The sequence below is a fragment of the Hoplias malabaricus genome, chromosome 9, assembly GCF_029633855.1.
Source record: "Hoplias malabaricus isolate fHopMal1 chromosome 9, fHopMal1.hap1, whole genome shotgun sequence".
NCBI lineage: Eukaryota > Metazoa > Chordata > Actinopteri > Characiformes > Erythrinidae > Hoplias > Hoplias malabaricus.
Window position 1 is genome coordinate 41,008,449 of NC_089808.1, and position 22,100 is coordinate 41,030,548.

Below are 22,100 nucleotides of genomic sequence, written 5' to 3' on the forward strand. Positions count from 1 at the left end.
TATTGCAAATAAAACAGCCTGGAAGAAAAGACAGGAGAAGCCCTTATCTGCCTCTAATGAAGTCAGCTCACAATGCCCCATCTTTACCATAGCTCCTTTATCCCAATCCTTCTTTGGCTAATCTCCTGCGACGTCAAGCAGATGATGGAACAGAGGAAAATGTCCAATTGAAATCTCAGCAGCAGCCGGAGGTTTCTCTTTATGATGGCTTTGTGCCGCACTCGCAGAGAGCTTTCATTACTGTACATCGTTTCCCTTGGCCCAGCTCCAATGCCGCCTCATTTCAGTGCTCTCAATATCCCGTACACCCATTGATGATCCATAACAGGCCCACATGAACACAGCTTTTTAATTGAGCTTCCCAGAAATTACAGAAACTGTTGAGTGCTTGCAAGTAACAAGTCAGTCCTCCCCGGAATCAAGTACACCTTCACAACAGCTCACAGTAAAAGCACAGCTCACACTAAAGGCACAGCTTTGAAAAATACAATAACCTGGACTGCTGGATGCCCTTTCAGTTGTGGTGCTTGGCGAGAATGATTTTTAGTTGTGTTCTTGATGTGAACTTCCTTTACAGAGAGTTATTTTGAGTGTTTTTGAAGTCCCTGTGGTTCAACTTTAATACGGTAATGAGGAAAGAACTGGGGCACTGCACTAAACACACAAATACAAATTAGGAAAGCATCCCACACAGCGGTAGGTTGTTGACTATTACCATGGGTGCGCCACATGTGGTGTCCTCATTTAGATGCAGCAATACATCTTCCAACCTTATGTGTAGTTGCTATCTTCAACTGAAATGCGATTGCTTCGCATGTGAATTTTTTATTTTTTTTTACCCCTTCATGAACTAAGCTTAGGCTCTTGTTATTGATAGTTGAATCACAGTGATACAATATTCTCACTCACATCTTTACACTTTCACAGTTTCATGCACTCACCAAATCTCTCTCTCTCTCTCACACACACACACACACACACACACACAAATACACACACTGTTATTTATGTTTCTCCAGCCTTGTCCTGTAGCCCCATGTGTCTGAGAATTTGCGTAGGACCTGCTAGTGCCCTGCAGCTTACTGATTATATATCAGCGGAGGGGTTTTAAATCTGAATCCCGGCTTTAAAAGAAAATAAACAATGTCTGATTAACATAAAGAATATCCACAACCTGATGGTTTCAGCTAGCACCTCTAATTAAATTTTTTAAACGCTCAAAAATCGAAGGGGGATATGGATCATCGCCCCTCTCTCTAACTCTCTCTCTCTCTCTCTCTCTCTCTCTCTCTCCAGATAATTACAAATGTGCTTGATTCAGGTCTGATATATTTTAATTTTACAAACCAACACATTTCAAATGTTAATTAAAATATAGTTTGGATACAGACAACAAATGAACGAACGAATGAAAGAAAGTCTTCAGGACTGTAATTACTCTTTAATCCTGTATACATAGCTTACTTGCCAGATAATTTGACAGATGTGGTATACATCTGGCCTGGGATTCCCAGGGATGTAAGACAGAGTACACACGTGTGTGTGTGGCTTATTGTCGGATAGAGGATTAGCATTCTGACTAATCTAGACTTTTGATCACCTCCGAGGACTGAGAAGGGACTTGGGCTGCCATTAAATTAGGTTCAGATATGGATGAACACACTGATGTTGCACAAGACACCTCATCTAGGGTCACTGTCGATGTGGATTTAAGTCTTTTCCCTCCGCGTCATCCCCTCCGAGACTGTGCTCCTGGTTCTGGCCCCAATCCTGAGTGGAACGCCGAGGTTGCGTCAGGAGGGGCATCTGTGGTAAAACCCGTTGTGCAACCTGTGTTTACTGATGATGCATTGTGGTGACCCCCTGGTGTAGCAGAACCCAACAAAACAAATTTGTGATTATATTTCATTGTTCAAAGATATTGATTGACCTGTGTGTTGGAGGAGTGAAGGATTAGTGTTTAAACACTGGATGCAAATGAGTTGTTGCTATCATACAGTTGCTGTTCTGTCCTCTGTGGACAATGTGCCAACAAACACAGTATATCCAAACATTTGTAGACACTAGAGACCCCTTCTACTTCTTTAAGATGGACCCATTTACACAGCATCTAAAGTTTAATCTCCATAGAAAAGCCTGTAAATATATGGGAGATGCTGCACATGAGCCTAGCTTCACCCTGCTCAGTGTGAAGAAGGGTACAAAGCCCCCTAGTGTTAGACTGAGGAGCAGAGTAACAGTGTTTTCTGGAGAGACGGAGGTCAGAGTGGTGTCAGTAGTATCTCAAACCGTTAAACATGTCTTGAATATGCCATTGGAACTTAAAGGGTTAAAGCTTACCTTAGATTTGTATTCTTTCATTCTCTCTTACACACTACCACTATCTCTTTCTCACACACCTTGACTTATGGTCTCGTGCTGGCTCTGTGAATCTGTCTATCCCTCCCTCCTTTAGGCCTGGCATCGATAGCAATTCTGGGTGATAAGGTCAGCCTGCTGGGGACTGATAAAGCAGACTCACACATATATACACACACACACACACTCACCGCAAGACAGCCCTGAGCGCAGTCACTCAGCCTGAGCTCTGACCTAATCCGTCTCCATGGCGACGGGCTCAGGTCGCCCCAGCTGGACGCAGACACACAACCTGGAGAGAAGAGCCCATCACACAGTCATCTCTCTGATCATCAGATAAAAATAATAGGGTTAATTGCTTCTAAAAGGCTAAGCATTGAGGGACCCCCTGAGTCCTGATAATGCAGAGAAAGGAGCCTGGCTCCAGGGGGGTGTGTGGTGGTTCTCTAACTCCCTGCTGCTTGACTGGGACTTTAGCAGTGCAGCACCCATAGGGCATTAGCTTGGGGTAGGTATTAAGAGAACAGGCATGGGGTATTTAGATGAGTTAATTAGTTGTAATTAATAATTAACATTACAGAGGGATGTGACTCATGGTGTGGACTTTGGAGCAGTGGAACGGTGTTCTCTGGAGTGATGGAGCTCCATCCAGGACCTCTGGAATGTGTTGGAGTTGTGTTTGTGACAAAGTGGAGACCAGGTATTAAACAGACTCCCTCATCTCTTCCTTTAACGAGGCTTGTGTTTCACTTCTGAGAAACACCTGTGGGTCTCATTAGTGCCCTGAGGCTAAAAGGACCCCCGCTCTTTATTTGCGGGATTGTCGTTTTGTTTCGCAACATTTTAAACACCCCCCCTGCAGATGTATCATTGTCCCTGTAGAGAGCAGCGGTGACTTGAAAGTGGTGCTTGTCGACTGACGAGAGCCGACTTTCCAGAGTGGATTAGACAGGTTTACTTTCGCAAAATCAAACACCATCCACCCTGATTCACATAGGGAGGTTTTTTTATTCAGATTGATGTGTCCCGTCTTTGTTGCTCTGCAGAGAGTACGCGAACCTGTCCACTGTCTGCACTGGAAATCAGAGAATTTAAAGGAGTGATACCACCTTAAAAAGCAAACAGTATTTCAGCACTGTCCAAAGACAAGAACATATCTTCAAACCAGTAACAGACACAGCAGTGCTGCTGGAGTTTTTAAACCCTGTGTCCACTCTCTGTCCACTCTGTGAGACACTCCTCCCTCGTTGGTCCACCTTGTAGATGTAGAGTCAGAGACAGTAGCTCATCTGTCGCTGCACAGTGTGTGTCGCTCGTCCTCTAGTCCTTCATCAGTGACACAGGACGCTGTCGGCTGGATGTTTTTGGTCGGTGGACTGTTCTCTGTCCAGACACTGAGGGGTTTAAAAACTCCAGCAGCACTGCTGTGTCTGATCCACTCTACACCAGCACAACACACACTAACACACCACCACCACGTCAGTGTCACTGCAGCGCTGAGAATGATCCACCACCACATCACACCTGCTCTGTGGGGGTCCTGAGCGCTGAGGAACAGGGGGAAAGGAGGCAAACATAGTTTGCAAAGCAACAGACGGATTCCAGTCTGTAGAACTGTAGAGCTACAGGAGCAGAACTTCACCTCTGTGGAGCGGGGCTCATTTCCCCATCAGGGTAAACACTACAGTCCCTACCTCTATAACATGATTAGAATTGTAACTGGCTCTGGATAAGTGTGTCTACTAAAAGCCATGAATGAACACCATGTTTGAAATAGGTTTAGTTACAGAATCCCTCACCCATCCAGGCCACTAGGTGTCAGTGTAATGGCTGTTTCGCAACAAAAGGAAGAATCTGTGGAGGAAATGTTCTCCTTTAAGGGTGCTCTGTGATTATGGGAGATGTAGCGCTCCATTTGCCTTGAGCCTGACTTGTGCCACGTGAAGAGAACACCTTATTAAAGCAAGAGTGAGTCCAGTAATGGTTAATGAGCATTTCAGCTGCAGAAAAAGGCCATTTACCTCCTGTAATATACTGCCATTTCTCTCTCTCTCTCTCTCTCTCTCTCTCTCTCTCTGCCAAACCACCTCCCTCTAATGATACCATACAGAACCTACCTTATTGTCTTTCTATATTAGAGGTCATGCAATACCAGATTAATACCAGAAGTTGAAGATGGCCCACTATTATATTTTATAATACACTTTTATGTAATATTCAGAATAATTGTATCCAGTTATTGCCCCATCAGTTTTCAGTTTAGGTTATTTAATACATACGTATATGGGGTGTCAATGTTAACACATTAAAACTACACTAACAGGGTAGGTTTTCAACAGCATACATTTTTAATGCTCTTAATACATTTTCATAGTTTATCTCTGTGAACCATACACAACTGAAGCCAGAGATACTACCAGAGACTTCCCCGGTACACTAGGGCTGTCCCGGATACCATTTTTAGAGCTTCAGATCTGGGAGTGGGGTGATGTATATTGTTGTCATTATCAAGGTTTGACAATGACCCCTGCTTTAATATCCCTCGCTTGCTAACCTGCTAACTAGCTTGCTAACCTGCTAACTAGCTTGCTAACCTGCTAACTTGCTTGCTAACCTGCTAACTAGCTTGCTAACCTGCTAACTTGCTTGCTAACCTGCTAACTAGCTTGCTAACTAAGGGCACAGAGGATATACAGTTTATCCAGTTTCAGGCCTAAAGCTGACAAAATGATCTGTGGCATCACTTCACTGTAAATGTGTTGGTTTAGCTTGTTAGGCTTCTTTTATATGACTGAGGTTTAGGCTTCATTTGCACACATGTTTTTGTGTTGATGAGGCTAACTATGGGTGGAGTGGGGTGAGCATTGTTTTTACTGCTGGAGCCTGAATGTGTTGGAGCATTGCCTTTATCGATAGCCACATTTACTCCAAGTCTCAATTAGAAACCGAATACATACCCAACAAACAATATCTGTGTGCAGTACGCCTGCTGTAAAATTAAGGCTGCACTGAAGTTCCACTAACTCGTGCATACTCAATGCAACTAATGGCGCTTTTCCGCTGCATGGAACCTACACGACTCTCCTTGCATCGGCTCGGCTCTTTTGCTTTTCCTTTTGTCCTGGTCCCTGGAACTGGGTACGTTTTCAGTCCCAGCTCGCTCTGGATTCCAGCCATGCAGAGTAGGTACTAAATGGTGGCGTGTAAACCCTGCAGAGCTCTGATTGGCCAGAGTCATGTCAATCACCATGAAATGCAGAGCTCATTCAAATCCAGTACAAACCACAGATTGTTAAATCTATTAAGTTACAGCAGCTTTCACATTTATTTTTATCAAACCCATAGCAGCAGCTCGTATCTTCACCTCGAGGTGTTTTGAAGGAGGTGTTAAACGCTCCTCGGGCCGATGGCTGACGAACATTTCCAGTGAAAGTCGAACGCGCAACAAGTAAAACTGATCTGTGAGAAAAGGGGGCGGCGCCGTGTTCAGTGCAAGAAACAAAAACAACACACGATGAATAAACAGTGCCTAACTTTATCACCGCTGTTGTTGTGGTTTTCAAAGCCAGCGTTTTGTGATGTCACCAGCACCATTTTGCATGGGGAGCTGTGCCAGTGGAAAAGCGACAATCTTTAAGTGAGCCGAGTCGAGTCGGTGGAAAGGCACCATAAGGGCACAGAGTGTACACAAATTAAACCAGAGCTTTGGGGAGGGGTTCTAACCTCCTTCTTGACCAGAGAGTCTCAGCTGAATGTATGTAATGAGACCACACTGAACATTTATTTTCAACTTGTTTTTTGTCGGTAAACAAAATCGGTAAAAATGTTAATGAGTGTTTTTTTTTTCTCTGAAATTATCCCATCACTGCTGACTGTTTAACTAGGCTAACTGGCAGCTAACAGCATCCAAACTCCACTCTTTTTTTTGTGGAATTTTATTCCACCGAGTTTTTGGTGATTAAAGGTCTATTCACACTATACAGAGCTCACTGTTGAATGAAACAGAGGCAGGAGCTCAGAGTGTCTATAAATGTCTCTGTAGTGTAACTGTATGTAGGAGTAAATGGCTGTAGCTTGTGTCAGACAGGGTGCCAGCCATGGGGTGGCCATGTTTAAAAGAGGATTTGTGCAGAATGACTCATCCAGGCCACTAGGTGTCAATATATCGGTGGAAAAGTTATACAGAGACAACTGATTCAGACGTTTCCTAATTCCGTCTTAAATTAAAGATAATCCACAGCAGGGTCCTAAACTCTGCCTGTGTCTTGAGAAGGTCTGATATTAGCACTCGTTCAGCAATTACACTATTATTCTGATAAAATAATGGCATACTAAAATATTGATTTTGTTTCTCTATAGCTGTTTGTTGAATGGGCTTTGTTTGCTTTACAAGAGCTAATGAGGGAGTCTGTTGTGGGTTTTCCTTCTCTGTTGGCTGTGCATGAAGGAAACCTGGGAAACTCAGGCTTAACTGCGGCTTTGCTGTGGTCATGTGTTCTGTACACATCTGCAGCAGAAGTACACAGAATACTTCTCGAGCATAGGCCTTTGAGGAATGGCTGCAAAATGTTGGTTGTAAAACTGCTGTAGGTGTTACTGATTATGCTCAATTTACTAAAGTAGCTTATGGCATACAGTAGCTTATCTACTGTGGCTTTTAAAGCCAGGTGTAAAGTTCTATTATATTCTTAAGATACAATGAAAAACAATGACACACAAGCATCAAACCCCACAGCAGTGTTCTCCCCCTGTGTAAACAGCCCCTGTTCAGAAGACACACTTTCAGCGCCTGTTCCTTTAAATGATAACGAGCCGCTCGCTGTTCACCCCGACCCCGAGCGCACAGCAGTGAGGAGCGAGGAGCAGAAGCTCTGGATTTTAGCCGTTTTCACTCTGTTCTCTTTCTTCTCCGTTCACGTTTTCTCCATTTTTCTCAGTGCTCTAATTTCTCCATGCCCATTGTGTCTGTTTTGCTGAGTGTAACCTTGTCTTTGTGCTGTCACATAAACAAGGGTCCAGCGCTGTGATTGGACAGACTCAGATGAGGGGGCGGGGCAATTCTAAAGTCTCTGCTCTTGACGTCAGAAGAGAAGTAGGCCAACAGAAACCTGAGTGAGTGGTCTTGTTTCACAGTGTGTTGGTTGGTGGGCCCAGATCATCTGACATCAGGACCTGACCTCACTAATTTATATACAGCAGCCATGAAATCCTCAGTGCAGTGTTCCAGCATGTAGTGTAAACTCAAATAAGGACAAACTCCTTAGTAATACCTTTTGTAACCCAGGTTATAAAAGCTTGATTTATTAAAAGAATATTTTATTATTAAAAGGGCACAAAAGTTGAGTTAGACTGAAGCTGAAATTGAATATGAAGCATAATATAATAATTGAAATATTATAAATAAATAAAGACACAAATATGTGAGTAACAGAAACTTTATTCACTTAAAAAATAATTATTTTATATATTTTTGAGAATATTTAATTTGTTTAGTAGTACGTCACACACTACAGCCAATAAGGTGATTGACTACGTTGATAAGCGCGGGTAATTCTGCTGATCTGGACCCAGTTCTTTCTTTTGGGTCGAGCAGCCGTCGTGAGCGGAGGGCATCTGCAGAGGAAAGGAGAAGGATAGATTAGAATTTGGATTTGTGTGGTAGAAAGCTGCAGTGTTGCAAGTAAACCCTCTTTGGGCTAGATCACCGAGCTGGTGGACCTGGGAGGCCCTCCGTGGCGAAGAGGAGTTTTATTAGCTGGTTACACTGAGTTTTGCATCGGTGAGTTAATTTAGTAATTACTGCGCTAGCCGACTATGCTACGCTAACCATGCATTTTCATTAGGATTATGGTGATGCCTGTGCTTAAACGTGTCAATATAACTATTTAAAATTCTTTATAGCTTATATGAATGATTATTTATTGGAGATATTTCAGCCTGTGTAACCACAGGCTGGCCTTTGAGAGCCCACAAATTCGCGCGCGTTGCGAGAATTTAACCCCTTGTGTGCCAAGCAGTGCATTTATCTTTATTTTCTCTGTACATAAATCTCAATTATTGTAAATATGTTCAATTAATTGGTCAAGAAGGTAAATATGTTGTGAGTATGTGTAGTTGAATGTGAATTATTATGTTTAAAGCTTATATGTGTTCATATAAAAACTTGATGTTGATGGAGTATTATGACCTATTATAGGTCAGGTTTTTTGGCTAGATTCAATTTGGACCCCCCTTTTCTACATTTGATGGCGAGCCTCCCTGGATCCCGACCCTGGAAGCTGTCCATAAGTGCTGTGGACAACTCTGCTCTGTGAAACCCCCTTCTTTTCTATTGTTGCTGAACTTTCACTACTCTCCAGTGTGGTAGGAGAAACACATACCTTTCCACAGACTGGACCTGTTTGCGCATACTCAGTTCCAACTGCCACCTGTGAAACAACCGGACATTAATTTCTCATATATACACACACAGAAAAAAAAAAGATATTTTGATATTAATAGATATTGGTGTATAAATAAATATATAAATATATATTTTCTTATTGATATACATATTTTCCTACCCGGGTAGTAGTATATAAATATTGATACAGATACAGTTATCCAATATATATATATATGGTAATAACAGTAATATAAGGTGTATTATTTATATTGAATATCCTGCCTGTTTTTTGTATTTTATTTTATAATATTTTACTTACCTTTTTATTAAAAGGAGGCTAACCTCCAAATCTCAGAGCAGTGGTGCAGTGTCATCTCTTGCGTGGTGTTGTCCTTGGCTCCGTAGACGATCCTAGGTTTTTCTGATTGGCCCACAGTATTATTTTATATTTCTTGTTAATTAATCCCAGATACTTACCTTTGGTATTTAGCGCTGGTATTTAAATATTGGAATCTAGCTAAGTCACTACTCTTTTCTAGCAATTCGCTACATAAAACTTGGCGAGCCAGCCAGGAGCCTAGTTACGTTAAATACTCAAGAGCAACACTGCACAAACTGTCTAATCAAAAGTGTTTCACATGCTAAAAATGGAGTTCATTGAACATAACAGTGTAAAAGTCCCTAATTCTGTGATAGTTAATGGATTAACTGGGTCAGACTGTGGTGGAGAGGTGTTGACATTTCTGAAAGAACATGGTACAATAAATAGGACACTAAAAGTGGACGACGCTAGTTCCGAGCTACATTCGCAGGTAATTGTAGAATACAGTTCCGGTTCTGCTTTGCAGACATTAGAACCCCTTCTACCCTACCGTTGTACACTCGCTGATAATACTGTGTGCTGTGTACGAGCACTAGCGGATGTTTACTCTCAGGGAGTGGGTAGTAAGATTACTCACACTTATGTAGGTGAGTTACAGAGAGTAGCTAAACTAAGTGGGAGGGATTTAGAAGCTATCCTACGAGAAGCCCTGGATCAGATAGGTGATATCATTGATACACCTGATGTTGCCGAACTAAAAAATGACTCTCATCCTGCACCAAGCCCCGACCAAACATCAGAGCAAAACCAGTCTGAAATTTCGTCCCAAGCCGTGTTCGGATCTCACCTGAAACCTACCTCTGATGACAGCAGGAGCCATCATTCTGCACACTCCTTGTCACCTGCTAAGCAGAGAACAGTTCCATTGCTCGATTATTCTACATTTAATCCACCTGAAGTGCAGAAAGTGATAGTGGAGCACATCGTGAGAAGCGAAGAAAAGTCTCCATTCGCTGGTTCAACTGTGAGATTGAGAACCTTTTCTGGAAAAGTTCCCAAGCCATATAGCGAGGTCGACTACGACACTTGGCGTTCTCAAGTTGGTCTGATGCTTAATGATTCATCAGTCCCTGATAGGGAAGTAACGCGTAGAATACATGAAAGTCTTCTGTCCCCCGCTGCTGACATAATCAAGCACATTAGTCCAGAGGCTGCAGCTACAATATATTTGGAGCTGTTGGATTCAGCCTATGGTACTGTGGAGGATGGAGAAGAGTTGTTTGCACAATTCATGAGCACTCTGCAAGATGCAGGAGAAAAACCGTCAGCATACCTGCAACGTCTTCAGTCTGCACTGAGTCGAGCTGAAAGAGCAGGTGGGGTTAAGACTTGTGATATTAATCAGCAGCTCCTTAAGCAGTTTTGCAGAGGCTGCTGGAATGATAGTTTGCTAACAGACCTACAGCTAGAGCACAAGATAAAACACCCCCCACCGTTCGCTGAGTTGCTGCTACTACTGCGTACAGCTGAAAACAAGTATGAAGCTAAAGTTGCAAGAAGAAAACAGCACCTAGGCTTAGGAAGACAAAAAGCAGCAGTGCACTTACACACTATGTGCAACAGTAGTGTACTTCATGTTGAGCCAGATTCCAGTGAAATGAGCGAATTAAGAAAAGAACTAGCTCAGATTAAGAGCCAGTTAACTTCCATTTTGACACAGAAAAGTATAAGAAAAGCCAGTGTGAAGTCGGAATCTTCAACAGGAGAGCCACTGACACAACCTAGACCTACAAAACCTGACCATGCACAGAAGAAATATAAAAAATCTCAGGCTAAGAAACATACCAGTGAAAAGCCAAAGCCCTGGTATTGTTTCCGTTGCGGAGAAGATGGACACATCGTGGCTAATTGCGAGGCCGACGTGAATCCTGCTCTTGTTGCTGCCAAGAGAAAAGAGTTAAGAGAGAGACAAAGAGTATGGGAAGATGAACAGAACCCTTTAAACTGAATCCAGTTTCTGTCATGGGACAGCCAGGAACTGAAGCTCATTCACGTCCCGCTATCAAGAAAGCTGAAATCCCACATACTCAACGAGCTTCACTAAAATGTGCACAAACAAAACGATCCTGTATTATACCTAAAGGACTGATAGGAACCAAGTGCACAGCTCGAGTAAAAATTGGAGAAACTCAGACAAATTGTCTACTGGATACTGGTTCCCAGGTGACCACAATCTCTCAATCCTTCTTCAACCAACACTTACCAGCGCATAAGATAGAACCACTTGGTGACTTGTTGGAAGTGGAAGGAGCTAATGGGCAGATGGTATCTTACTTGGGATATGTAGATCTGAGTATCGCCTTTCCCAAAGAATTCGCCGGAGTGGAGGTGGAAGTGCCAACACTAGCCTTGGTTGTTCCAGACTTGAGTTCTGAAACCCAACCCCAAGTCCTCATTGGTACGAACACTTTAGATATTTTGTATATGACCATCACTGACAAGGTTCTGGAAAGACACTATCCTCATCGGTACGGTTATGAAGCTGTATTAAAAATTCTCAGAGCAAGACATAAACAACAACAACATCTCACTCATGGGTTAGTCAAACTCCACAGTAAGGACCCGCAAGTCATTCCTGCTGGAGAAAATGTGGTTTTGGAGGGTTGTATTCTAGTCAACAAACAGACATCAGGAACTATGGCTGTTTTAGAGCACCCCACCTGTTCCACCTTGCCTGGGGGACTGTTGGTAAAGCCCTGTTTGGTGAGCATCCCTGCTAAGCTACCCCGAAAAGTTCCTGTGATGTTAAAAAATGAGTCTGGGCATGATATAGTGATGCCCCAGAAATGCATCATTGCAGAACTTAACGCTGTTCAGGCTTTACTACCCCAGTCATCCAATTCAGCTGAGTATGTACCAGTCAACCCTGGATTGAGTTTTAACTTTGAAGATTCTCCCATTTCTATTGAATGGAAAGAGCGTGTCACTCAGAAGTTGAACAACATGCCTGAAGTCTTTGCACAAAATGACCTGGATTATGGGAGAGCCAATAGAGTCAAACATCACATAACACTCTCTGATGAAACTCCATTCAAGCATCGAGCTCGACCTATTCACCCGCAAGACCTAGAAGCTGTTCGTAACCATCTGCAAGAGCTGCTGCAGGCTGGTATAATCAGAGAGTCTGAATCTTCTTTTTCATCTCCCATAGTAGTTGTGCGCAAGAAAAATGGAGATGTGCGCTTATGCATAGACTACAGGAAGCTGAACCTTCAAACAGTTAAAGACGCTTATGCTCTTCCAAACTTAGAGGAGACCTTTTCCACGCTCACAGGATCAAAATGGTTCTCTGTGTTAGACTTGAAATCAGGGTACTACCAAATTGAAGTTGAAGAAACTGATAAACCCAAGACTGCATTCGTGTGTCCCCTTGGATTTTGGGAATTCAATCGTATGCCACAAGGAATCACAAATGCGCCAAGCACATTTCAACGCTTGATGGAAAAATGTATGAGTGGCATTAACCTGAGAGAAGTCCTTGTATTCCTTGACGACTTGATTGTTTTCTCCAAGACCTTAGAAGAGCACGAAGCAAGGCTACTAAAAGTTTTGAATCGTCTCAAAGATTATGGTTTGAAGCTTTCTCCAACTAAATGTAAGTTTTTTCAAACTTCTGTTCGATACTTGGGTCACATCGTTTCCCAAAATGGAGTTGAGACAGACCCTAACAAAGTAGAAGCCCTAAAAACATGGCCAAGACCCAAAGGGTTAAAAGAACTGAGATCTTTTCTTGGTTTTTCAGGCTACTACAGGCGTTTCATTAAAAATTACTCAAGGATTGTCAAACCACTCACAGACCTAACTGTTGGATACCCACCTTTGAGGAGGAGTAACCAACCCAAGAAAGAACAAAAACAGTATCATGATCCGAAACAGCCGTTTGGTAGTCGCTGGACTCCTGAGTGCGAACAGTCATTCCAGGTCATCATTGAAAACCTCACCTCAGCACCTGTCCTAGGGTTTGCGGACCCCCAGCTTCCATATGTTCTCCATACTGATGCCAGTACTACTGGAGTGGGGGCAGCCCTGTACCAAGAGCAAGAAGGCAAAATGAGGGTTATAGCCTATGCAAGTAGAGGGTTGTCAAGAAGTGAATCTAAGTACCCTGCACATAAGCTTGAGTTTTTGGCGCTCAAGTGGGCAGTCACAGAAAAATTCAGTGACTATTTGTATGGGAGTCCATTTACTGTTGTGACTGATAGTAACCCATTAACATATATTCTCACTACTGCCAAGATGGATGCCACAAGTTACCGGTGGCTAGCCTCGCTGTCAACTTTCGACTTCAAGCTGAAGTACAGGGCTGGGAAGCAAAATGCAGATGCTGATGGTCTTTCTAGAAGGCCCCATGGTGAACTGACCAATGACGCTGTTTCCCGAAAAGAACAAGAACGAATCTACCAGTTTGCTAATACTCACCTGGAAGATTCAGATGTCTATATGGGCCAAGATGTTGTCAAAGCTGTCTGTGAAAAGCATTTTGTCAGACGTACTTTGGATGAATGTCAGCACGACAATGACACTGTGGCACAGATACATTCTCTAGTTGTTTCTTCAGATTCTATCCCGGATTGTTTCATCAACGAAGAACAAAGTGGGCTACCTATAATTACACAAATGTCTGAGGAAGAGATTCAGAAACAACAAAAGGCTGATCCATGTTTAAGGGAAGTCATCCACCAGATGGAGACAGGAGAGACAATTCCTCCAATGGTCAGAGAAGAGCTGCCACAAATCAACCATTTCCTGAAACAGTGGAAAAAGCTAAGATTGCACAACAAGATCTTATATCGTCAGCGCTTGGATGGGGAGAACCCTACTTACCAAATGGTCTTACCTGAGTCATTACGAGCTGTTGTTCTCAAAAGTCTACATGATGACATGGGTCATATGGGAATGGAGCGGACACTTAACCTGGTAAGGTCTAGATTCTATTGGCCAAAGATGTCTGAGGATGTTGAAAGAAAAGTCAAGACCTGTGACAGATGCGTCAGAAGGAAGACACTACCAGAGAAAGCAGCACCCCTGATGAACATCACTTCGACCAGACCACTTGAACTTTTATGCATGGACTTCCTATCCATAGAGCCCGACCGAAGCAACACCAAGGATATTCTCGTGATTACAGACCATTTCACGAAGTATGCTGTAGCAATTCCCACACCAAACCAAAAAGCCCAAACTGTTGCAAAATGCCTCTGGGAAAACTTCATAATTCATTATGGCATCCCTGAATGTCTACACAGTGACCAAGGTACAGACTTTGAATCACATGTCATTAAGGAATTATGTCAGATTATGGGAATCCGCAAGTCACGTACTACGCCATATCACCCCCGTGGGAATCCAGTCGAACGCTTTAACCGAACTCTGCTAAATCTCCTTGGCGTTCTTAACGAGGAAGACAAGTCAAAGTGGAAGCAGTTTGTCAAACCTTTGGTGCATGCATACAACTGCACAAAGAATGATGTGACTGGGTATAGCCCATATGAATTAATGTTTGGAAGACAGCCAAAACTACCTGTAGACCTAGCATTCGGCTTACCTCTGAGAGATAAGCGTTATAAGTCACATTCTCAGTACGTCCAAGATCTCAAGTCACATCTCGACGAAAGCTTCAAATTAGCCAAGCAAGGGGCAGACAAAATTGCAAAAGCTAACAAGACCAGATTTGACCGGCATGTCACAGCCTCTAGACTAGAAGTTGGTGACAGAGTCCTTGTAAGGGCAGTCAGACTCCGTGGAAAGCACAAACTTGCTGATAAGTGGGAGCCAGACATCCACATAGTGGTTAAACAGGCTGAAAACTTTCCAGTCTACACAGTCGAGCCGGAGACTAAAGAAGGTCCGCTGAGAACTTTGCACAGAGATTTGCTACTCCCTTGTAATTTCTTGCCAGAAACTGCTCCAGAACCAACTATTTCACAACCTTCACGAAAGCCCAGAACACGACAATCTGTGGAACAAGAATCAGTATACCAAGATTGGGCTTTTGATGATGAACACCCATACCAGAGAGTCACAGTGCGACCAGTAGTCAGACCCACCAGTTTCACTACTATCTATGAAGTACCTATGAGAAGAGAAACAAAAGACTTACCTGAAGAGAACTTGCCTGAAAAAGCCGTATCTGCAAAAGACTTACCTGAAGGGAACTTACCTGAAAAAGCCGTATCTGCAAATGACTTACCTAATACTACTGATGACAACTTGGATGTCAGTGCACCTAGAATTGGAAAAAGTAAAGAAATCAGTGCTGAAAGCCTGTCAGTACACCTGCCAGTAGCATCCAAACCTGCAAGCATTGAGTCTGTTGACATACCTGTAATGTCACCTGAATCCTTTACTGAGTCAGAGGTTGAGAAAGACAAAGATTCAAGTACCCAAGTGGGAGCTGAAAGACAAACCCAAGATGCTCTGCCTGGAGTTGAACAGAGCAAATTGAGTGAAGACACTGGCTCTGGTGAACCAGATTGTGTCAGACGGTCTAACCGTAAAAGGGAGCAACCTGAGCGCCTGCACTATGCTCAGTTTGGAAACCCAATGGTCTCCATTGTTCAGTCCTTATTCCATGGCCTGAGCACAGCTTTCACTGAAGCTTTGAGAGATAGTCCAGAACCTGATTACTTACCTCATCCCCATACCAAACCTATTACTGTACAGCCATACAGATGCACAGGGACGTGCATATGTTCAAGCGGGGAGGGTGTAACCCAGGTTATAAAAGCTTGATTTATTAAAAGAATATTTTATTATTAAAAGGGCACAAAAGTTGAGTTAGACTGAAGCTGAAATTGAATATGAAGCATAATATAATAATTGAAATATTATAAATAAATAAAGACACAAATATGTGAGTAACAGAAACTTTATTCACTTAAAAAATAATTATTTTATATATTTTTGAGAATATTTAATTTGTTTAGTAGTACGTCACACACTACAGCCAATAAGGTGATTGACTACGTTGATAAGCGCGGGTAATTCTGCTGATCTGGACCCAGTTCTTTCTTTTGGGTCGAGCAGCCGTCGTGAGCGGAGGGCATCTGCAGAGGAAAGGAGAAGGATAGATTAGAATTTGGATTTGTGTGGTAGAAAGCTGCAGTGTTGCAAGTAAACCCTCTTTGGGCTAGATCACCGAGCTGGTGGACCTGGGAAGCCCTCCGTGGCGAAGAGGAGTTTTATTAGCTGGTTACACTGAGTTTTGCATCGGTGAGTTAATTTAGTAATTACTGCGCTAGCCGACTATGCTACGCTAACCATGCATTTTCATTAGGATTATGGTGATGCCTGTGCTTAAACGTGTCAATATAACTATTTAAAATTCTTTATAGCTTATATGAATGATTATTTATTGGAGATATTTCAGCCTGTGTAACCACAGGCTGGCCTTTGAGAGCCCACAAATTCGCGCGCGTTGCGAGAATTTAACCCCTTGTGTGCCAAGCAGTGCATTTATCTTTATTTTCTCTGTACATAAATCTCAATTATTGTAAATATGTTCAATTAATTGGTCAAGAAGGTAAATATGTTGTGAGTATGTGTAGTTGAATGTGAATTATTATGTTTAAAGCTTATATGTGTTCATATAAAAACTTGATGTTGATGGAGTATTATGACCTATTATAGGTCAGGTTTTTTGGCTAGATTCAATTTGGACCCCCCTTTTCTACATTTGATGGCGAGCCTCCCTGGATCCCGACCCTGGAAGCTGTCCATAAGTGCTGTGGACAACTCTGCTCTGTGAAACCCCCTTCTTTTCTATTGTTGCTGAACTTTCACTACTCTCCAGTGTGGTAGGAGAAACACATACCTTTCCACAGACTGGACCTGTTTGCGCATACTCAGTTCCAACTGCCACCTGTGAAACAACCGGACATTAATTTCTCATATATACACACACAGAAAAAAAAAAGATATTTTGATATTAATAGATATTGGTGTATAAATAAATATATAAATATATATTTTCTTATTGATATACATATTTTCCTACCCGGGTAGTAGTATATAAATATTGATACAGATACAGTTATCCAATATATATATATATGGTAATAACAGTAATATAAGGTGTATTATTTATATTGAATATCCTGCCTGTTTTTTGTATTTTATTTTATAATATTTTACTTACCTTTTTATTAAAAGGAGGCTAACCTCCAAATCTCAGAGCAGTGGTGCAGTGTCATCTCTTGCGTGGTGTTGTCCTTGGCTCCGTAGACGATCCTAGGTTTTTCTGATTGGCCCACAGTATTATTTTATATTTCTTGTTAATTAATCCCAGATACTTACCTTTGGTATTTAGCGCTGGTATTTAAATATTGGAATCTAGCTAAGTCACTACTCTTTTCTAGCAATTCGCTACACTTTCATATCTGAAGAAACGCTGGATGATCAGGTGTCCACATACAGGATGTTGGGACGTATCTAGTGTATGTGCAGTGTCTTTCGAGCTGGACCAGGTGGGCTCTCCCTCTCGCACGGATTTGTCACCCGTGAATTATTCGGTCAAACCTCTGGTATTACAGGATTACATGGGATTATTGTCACACTGGATTATTAGTTCAGACACAGTGATGGTGTAACCTGGAGTACTTCTGCAGGGTCTGAATGGAGTTTAGGTTTTAAATCCTGGCTAATGAGACTCATTTAAATACGCCTGAAATCAACATCGCTAATAAGAGCTTTTGTCTTGACTTCCCCTCCATTCTGTCCATTTAGAAAAGATTAGCCTCTTCCCTTTGTGGATAAAGTGTTCATTTTCACGTGGGACACACCTGAGGTGGATGGAGGGAATACTAATCGGTCGTCATGCAAATGCATATTGTAGTCACAGACAATGCGTTTGGAAGAAATGAGCGTAGCTTAGCAGCGTTCTGGCGCCCCGCAGTTGGTTTGGTCCAGAGGGACTTTGTTAATGACTGTGAGGAGTGCAGTGTTGTCAGCTGTCAGCTGGGATTAAACCCCTGACCTGGGGGTGGGGGCTTCTTGGGTTAGTGTTTCTGTCTTAAGGTTAAATGGAGAACTGGGCACAATATACAATACAATATAGCTTCTCTGAGATTATTAAGGATGTTGAAAGAAATGAATAAACCCAGTTAAAAGCCCGGATCAGTCAGAACTGACGAGTGGGGTTCAGAGAAGTGTGTTATTACTATTCCCACATTAATATGCACCTGCACTGAAATAGTGATTTTTACCTAATAATCTGCTGTAACGTTTCGGTTTTTGTTTTTCAGCTCGGCGAGGACACGTTTAATCGAGCCAAGCTGCTGAACGTAGGCTACACGGAGGCTCTAAAGGACGCAGAGTACGACTGCTTCATATTCAGCGACGTGGACCTCATCCCTATGGACGACCGCAACCTTTACCACTGCTACGACCAGCCGCGCCACTTCGCCATCGCCATGGACAAGTTCGGCTTCAGGTACCCGCTCTCCACGACCACCAGGGGGTGCTGCTGCAGACAGACATTCAGAAGTTGATTTATTCAACTGTTAACACATTGTATTCAGGGTGGAGCAGCAGGTAGTGTCGCTGTTACACAGCTCCAGGGTCCTGGGGTTTGGGGTTTGAGCCCCACTCCGGGTGACTGTCTGTGAGGAGTTGGTGTGTTCTCCCTGTGTCTGCGTGGGTTTCCTCCGGGTGACTGTCTGTGAGGAGTGTGGTGTGTTCTCTCTGTGTCTGCGTGGGTTTCCTCCGGGTGACTGTCTGTGAGGAGTGTGGTGTGTTCTCCCTGTGTCTGTGTGATTTTCCTCCGGGTGACTGTCTGTGAGGAGTGTGGTGTGTTCTCTCTGTGTCTGCGTGGGTTTCCTCCGGGTGACTGTCTGTGAGGAGTGTGGTGTGTTCTCTCTGTGTCTGCGTGGGTTTCCTCCGGGTGACTGTCTGTGAGGAGTGTGGTGTGTTCTCTCTGTGTCTGTGTGGGTTTCCTCCGGGTGACTGTCTGTGAGGAGTGTGGTGTGTTCTCCCTGTGTCTGCGTGGGTTTCCTCCGGGTGACTGTCTGTGAGGAGTGTGGTGTGTTCTCTCTGTGTCTGTGTGGGTTTCCTCCGGGTGACTGTCTGTGAGGAGTGTGGTGTGTTCTCTCTGTGTCTGCGTGGGTTTCCTCCGGGTGACTGTCTGTGAGGAGTGTGGTGTGTTCTCCCTGTGTCTGCGTGGGTTTCCTCCGGGTGACTGTCTGTGAGGAGTGTGGTGTGTTCTCTCTGTGTCTGTGTGGGTTTCCTCCGGGTGACTGTCTGTGAGGAGTGTGGTGTGTTCTCTCTGTGTCTGCGTGGGTTTCCTCCGGGTGACTGTCTGTGAGGAGTGTGGTTTATGAATTGTATGAAACCTGGGAATTGTGTTTTAGTAAATTATGTACAAATTCACTCTCAAACTGGACTAGATACACCCTCCGAGGAGGTTAATCGATGATATCACTGACGACAAATGTCACCACAACAAATTTGTACAGGAGTGTGGGCACCTGTACCACCACCGGCAGCTGCCCATGATCACAGCAGCGCTCCCATGACACTGATACAGTGTTGAATACAGAGACCTTATCCTGAATTTCCCTGAAACTGAAGGCTGAGTGTTTATGTCTTTTTTTGTGTTTTTGTCAGCGTTTTTGTGCGGACTGTGGCATTTGTGGTATTTACATATTAATAGATGTCTGCTCTGCCTTTGTGCCGTCTCTATTTCAGGGATGTGTAATCAAACAGAATAGAGTCGCTTATTCAAACCGAGCGCTGGGGGCTTGTCTGTCTGAAGCCTGTCCTTCATGGCGGTAATTGCTTTCTCAGCCACAGCTCGTGGCTCCAAACTGTTGCATTGTCTGGAGCCGCTGAATGCAGCTCGATTATGTGTTTTGTTCGATATCAAAACTTCATTTGAGGAATTTGATGAGTTGTGTGGGTCTAGACGGGCCGCAGCCTTGACAGACGTTCGTTTTTGGCGCTGCAGAACCGAATGGAGGTTATTAACTTGGAGATAGCACGGCTATCGGAGACTCTTAATAGCTCGGGATATTAAAGCCTTAGTCGAGGTTCTCTGAAGCTGGCCGCCTTCGAAATGAAATTCTTTGGTGTGGTCCGGTGTCTGGCTGATGTTTAATCTCAGGCAGATGCTGTGGAGGCTAAAGGTGTGGGAAGGGTCTCTCTCTCTGTATTGACCCAGAGGGCTGACTTCTGTTGTTAAAGTCAACCTGGATCTTTTAAGGTGGCATCTGAGACATTTCCTCTCTCTCTCTCTCTCTCTCCATCCACCTGCTGAACATCTGACGGACTAAAGCTGGACTCATTACAATGGCCTTTTATTAGAGTTTCTCAGAAGTGAACTAGGGTCTGATTTTTGAGCTCAATGAATGCTGGTCAAGCTGCTCCTCCCTGCTGCCTGAGCTGGGCGTGGATCCCAGGTCCGCTGTGTGCAGGACAGTGGTGTTATCCATTACAATGACCAACCACTTTAACACAAGGTGCCGGAGATGGCTGCACTAGTTTGTGTGTGTGTGTGTGTGTGTGTGTGTGTTCACTGGCACAGTTGGGTTAAATGTGGAAGACACATTTCATTGTGCGTGACAAATAATTGCACATTTACATGTTATCTTCCTTATCGATTTCCACCTTAAAGGAGGCATCTGTGATGGTGGGAAAACACTGTTCTCACTAGTTTGTTTATGGTCAGAAACTCTGTGCCTTTAAGGTTGTTTGTATGTGACTGAAGAGTTTGAATTACCACAGAAACTCATTTATAACTTGAGTTGTTTAGTTTTGTAGCACTGTCGCTAATGCAGTTAGTTGAGGTTGGAGACATTTCCACCTTAAGTGCCCAGAAACAGCTAAATTAAGTCAGTATTTACCCACCTATGGAGCAGGAATAGAGCAGTATCCCCTTCTGAGTTCATGCTTTTCAACATTTTGAGTTCTCTTCACTGTCTAATATCCTGAGAGAGAGAGACTAGCATACCAGACAGGTATCAGTTATTTGCCTATTTACAGACACTGGGGCTTCGTAAACACATTAGAGTTTTATAAAGTGTTGTTCAAATAAAATCATGATCATCATTTTTGGAGGCAGGCCTTTTCTTCTTATTCTCAATTTTCATATTCGGATGTTTATTTCCACCTTAAATGAGTCTGTTTATGAAGCTAATATTGGAGTTATTCACCAGCCTCTTATTAGAATTTCGTGTTCCACTTTTAGAAGGTGACAATTCAAGGCTGAATTCATCCCTCGGTTTCTTCAAACCTTTAATCCACACGTTTATGTCTGTACATTACCAAGTTACTGGAAATTCGAATAAAATGTGGAAGAAACAAACTGATGAAAGGGGGAATCAGTGACTAATGCTTGGATCAAGTTACACTAATTTAGCCCGAACTTGACACGATGACGGAGGAGTGTGGTGTGTTCTCTCTGTGTCTGCGTGGGTTTCCTCCGGGTGACTGTCTGTGAGGAGTGTGGTGTGTTCTCTTTGTGTCTGCGTGGATTTCCTCCGGGTGACTGTCTATGAGGAGTGTGGTGTGTTCTCCCTGTGTCTGCGTGGGTTTCCTCCAGGTGACTGTCTGTGAGGAGTGTGGTGTGTTCTCCCTGTGTCTGCGTGGGTTTCCTCCAGGTGACTGTCTGTGAGGAGTGTGGTGTGTTCTCCCTGTGTCTGCGTGGGTTTCTTCCGGGTGACTGTCTGTGAGGAGTGGGGTGTGTTCTCTCTGTGTCTGCGTGGGTTTCCTCCGGGTGACTGTCTGTGAGGAGTGGGGTGTGTTCTCACTGTGTCTGCATGGGTTTCTTCCGGGTGACTGTCTGTGAGGAGTGTGGTGTGTTCTCCCTGTGTCTGCGTGGGTTTCTTCCGGGTGACTGTCTGTGAGGAGTGTGGTGTGTTCTCCCTGTGTCTGCGTGGGTTTCCTCCGGGTGACTGTCTGTGAGGAGTGGGGTGTGTTCTCACTGTGTCTGCGTGGGTTTCCTCCGGGTGACTGTCTGTGAGGAGTGGGGTGTGTTCTCAC

The 22,100-nt window shown here is 43.5% G+C and overlaps 1 protein-coding gene across 2 annotated transcripts in view; it reads left to right on the forward strand.

Moving 5' to 3' along the window:
- b4galt2 (UDP-Gal:betaGlcNAc beta 1,4- galactosyltransferase, polypeptide 2) overlaps positions 1–22,100 on the forward strand; it is a 207,017-nt gene that overhangs the window by 126,742 nt on the left and 58,175 nt on the right. For both annotated transcript variants that reach the window (XM_066681709.1, XM_066681712.1), the window contains exon 4: positions 18,368–18,555. In XM_066681709.1, the coding sequence (XP_066537806.1) occupies positions 18,368–18,555 (188 nt within the window). The remainder of the gene's footprint in view (positions 1–18,367; positions 18,556–22,100) is intronic.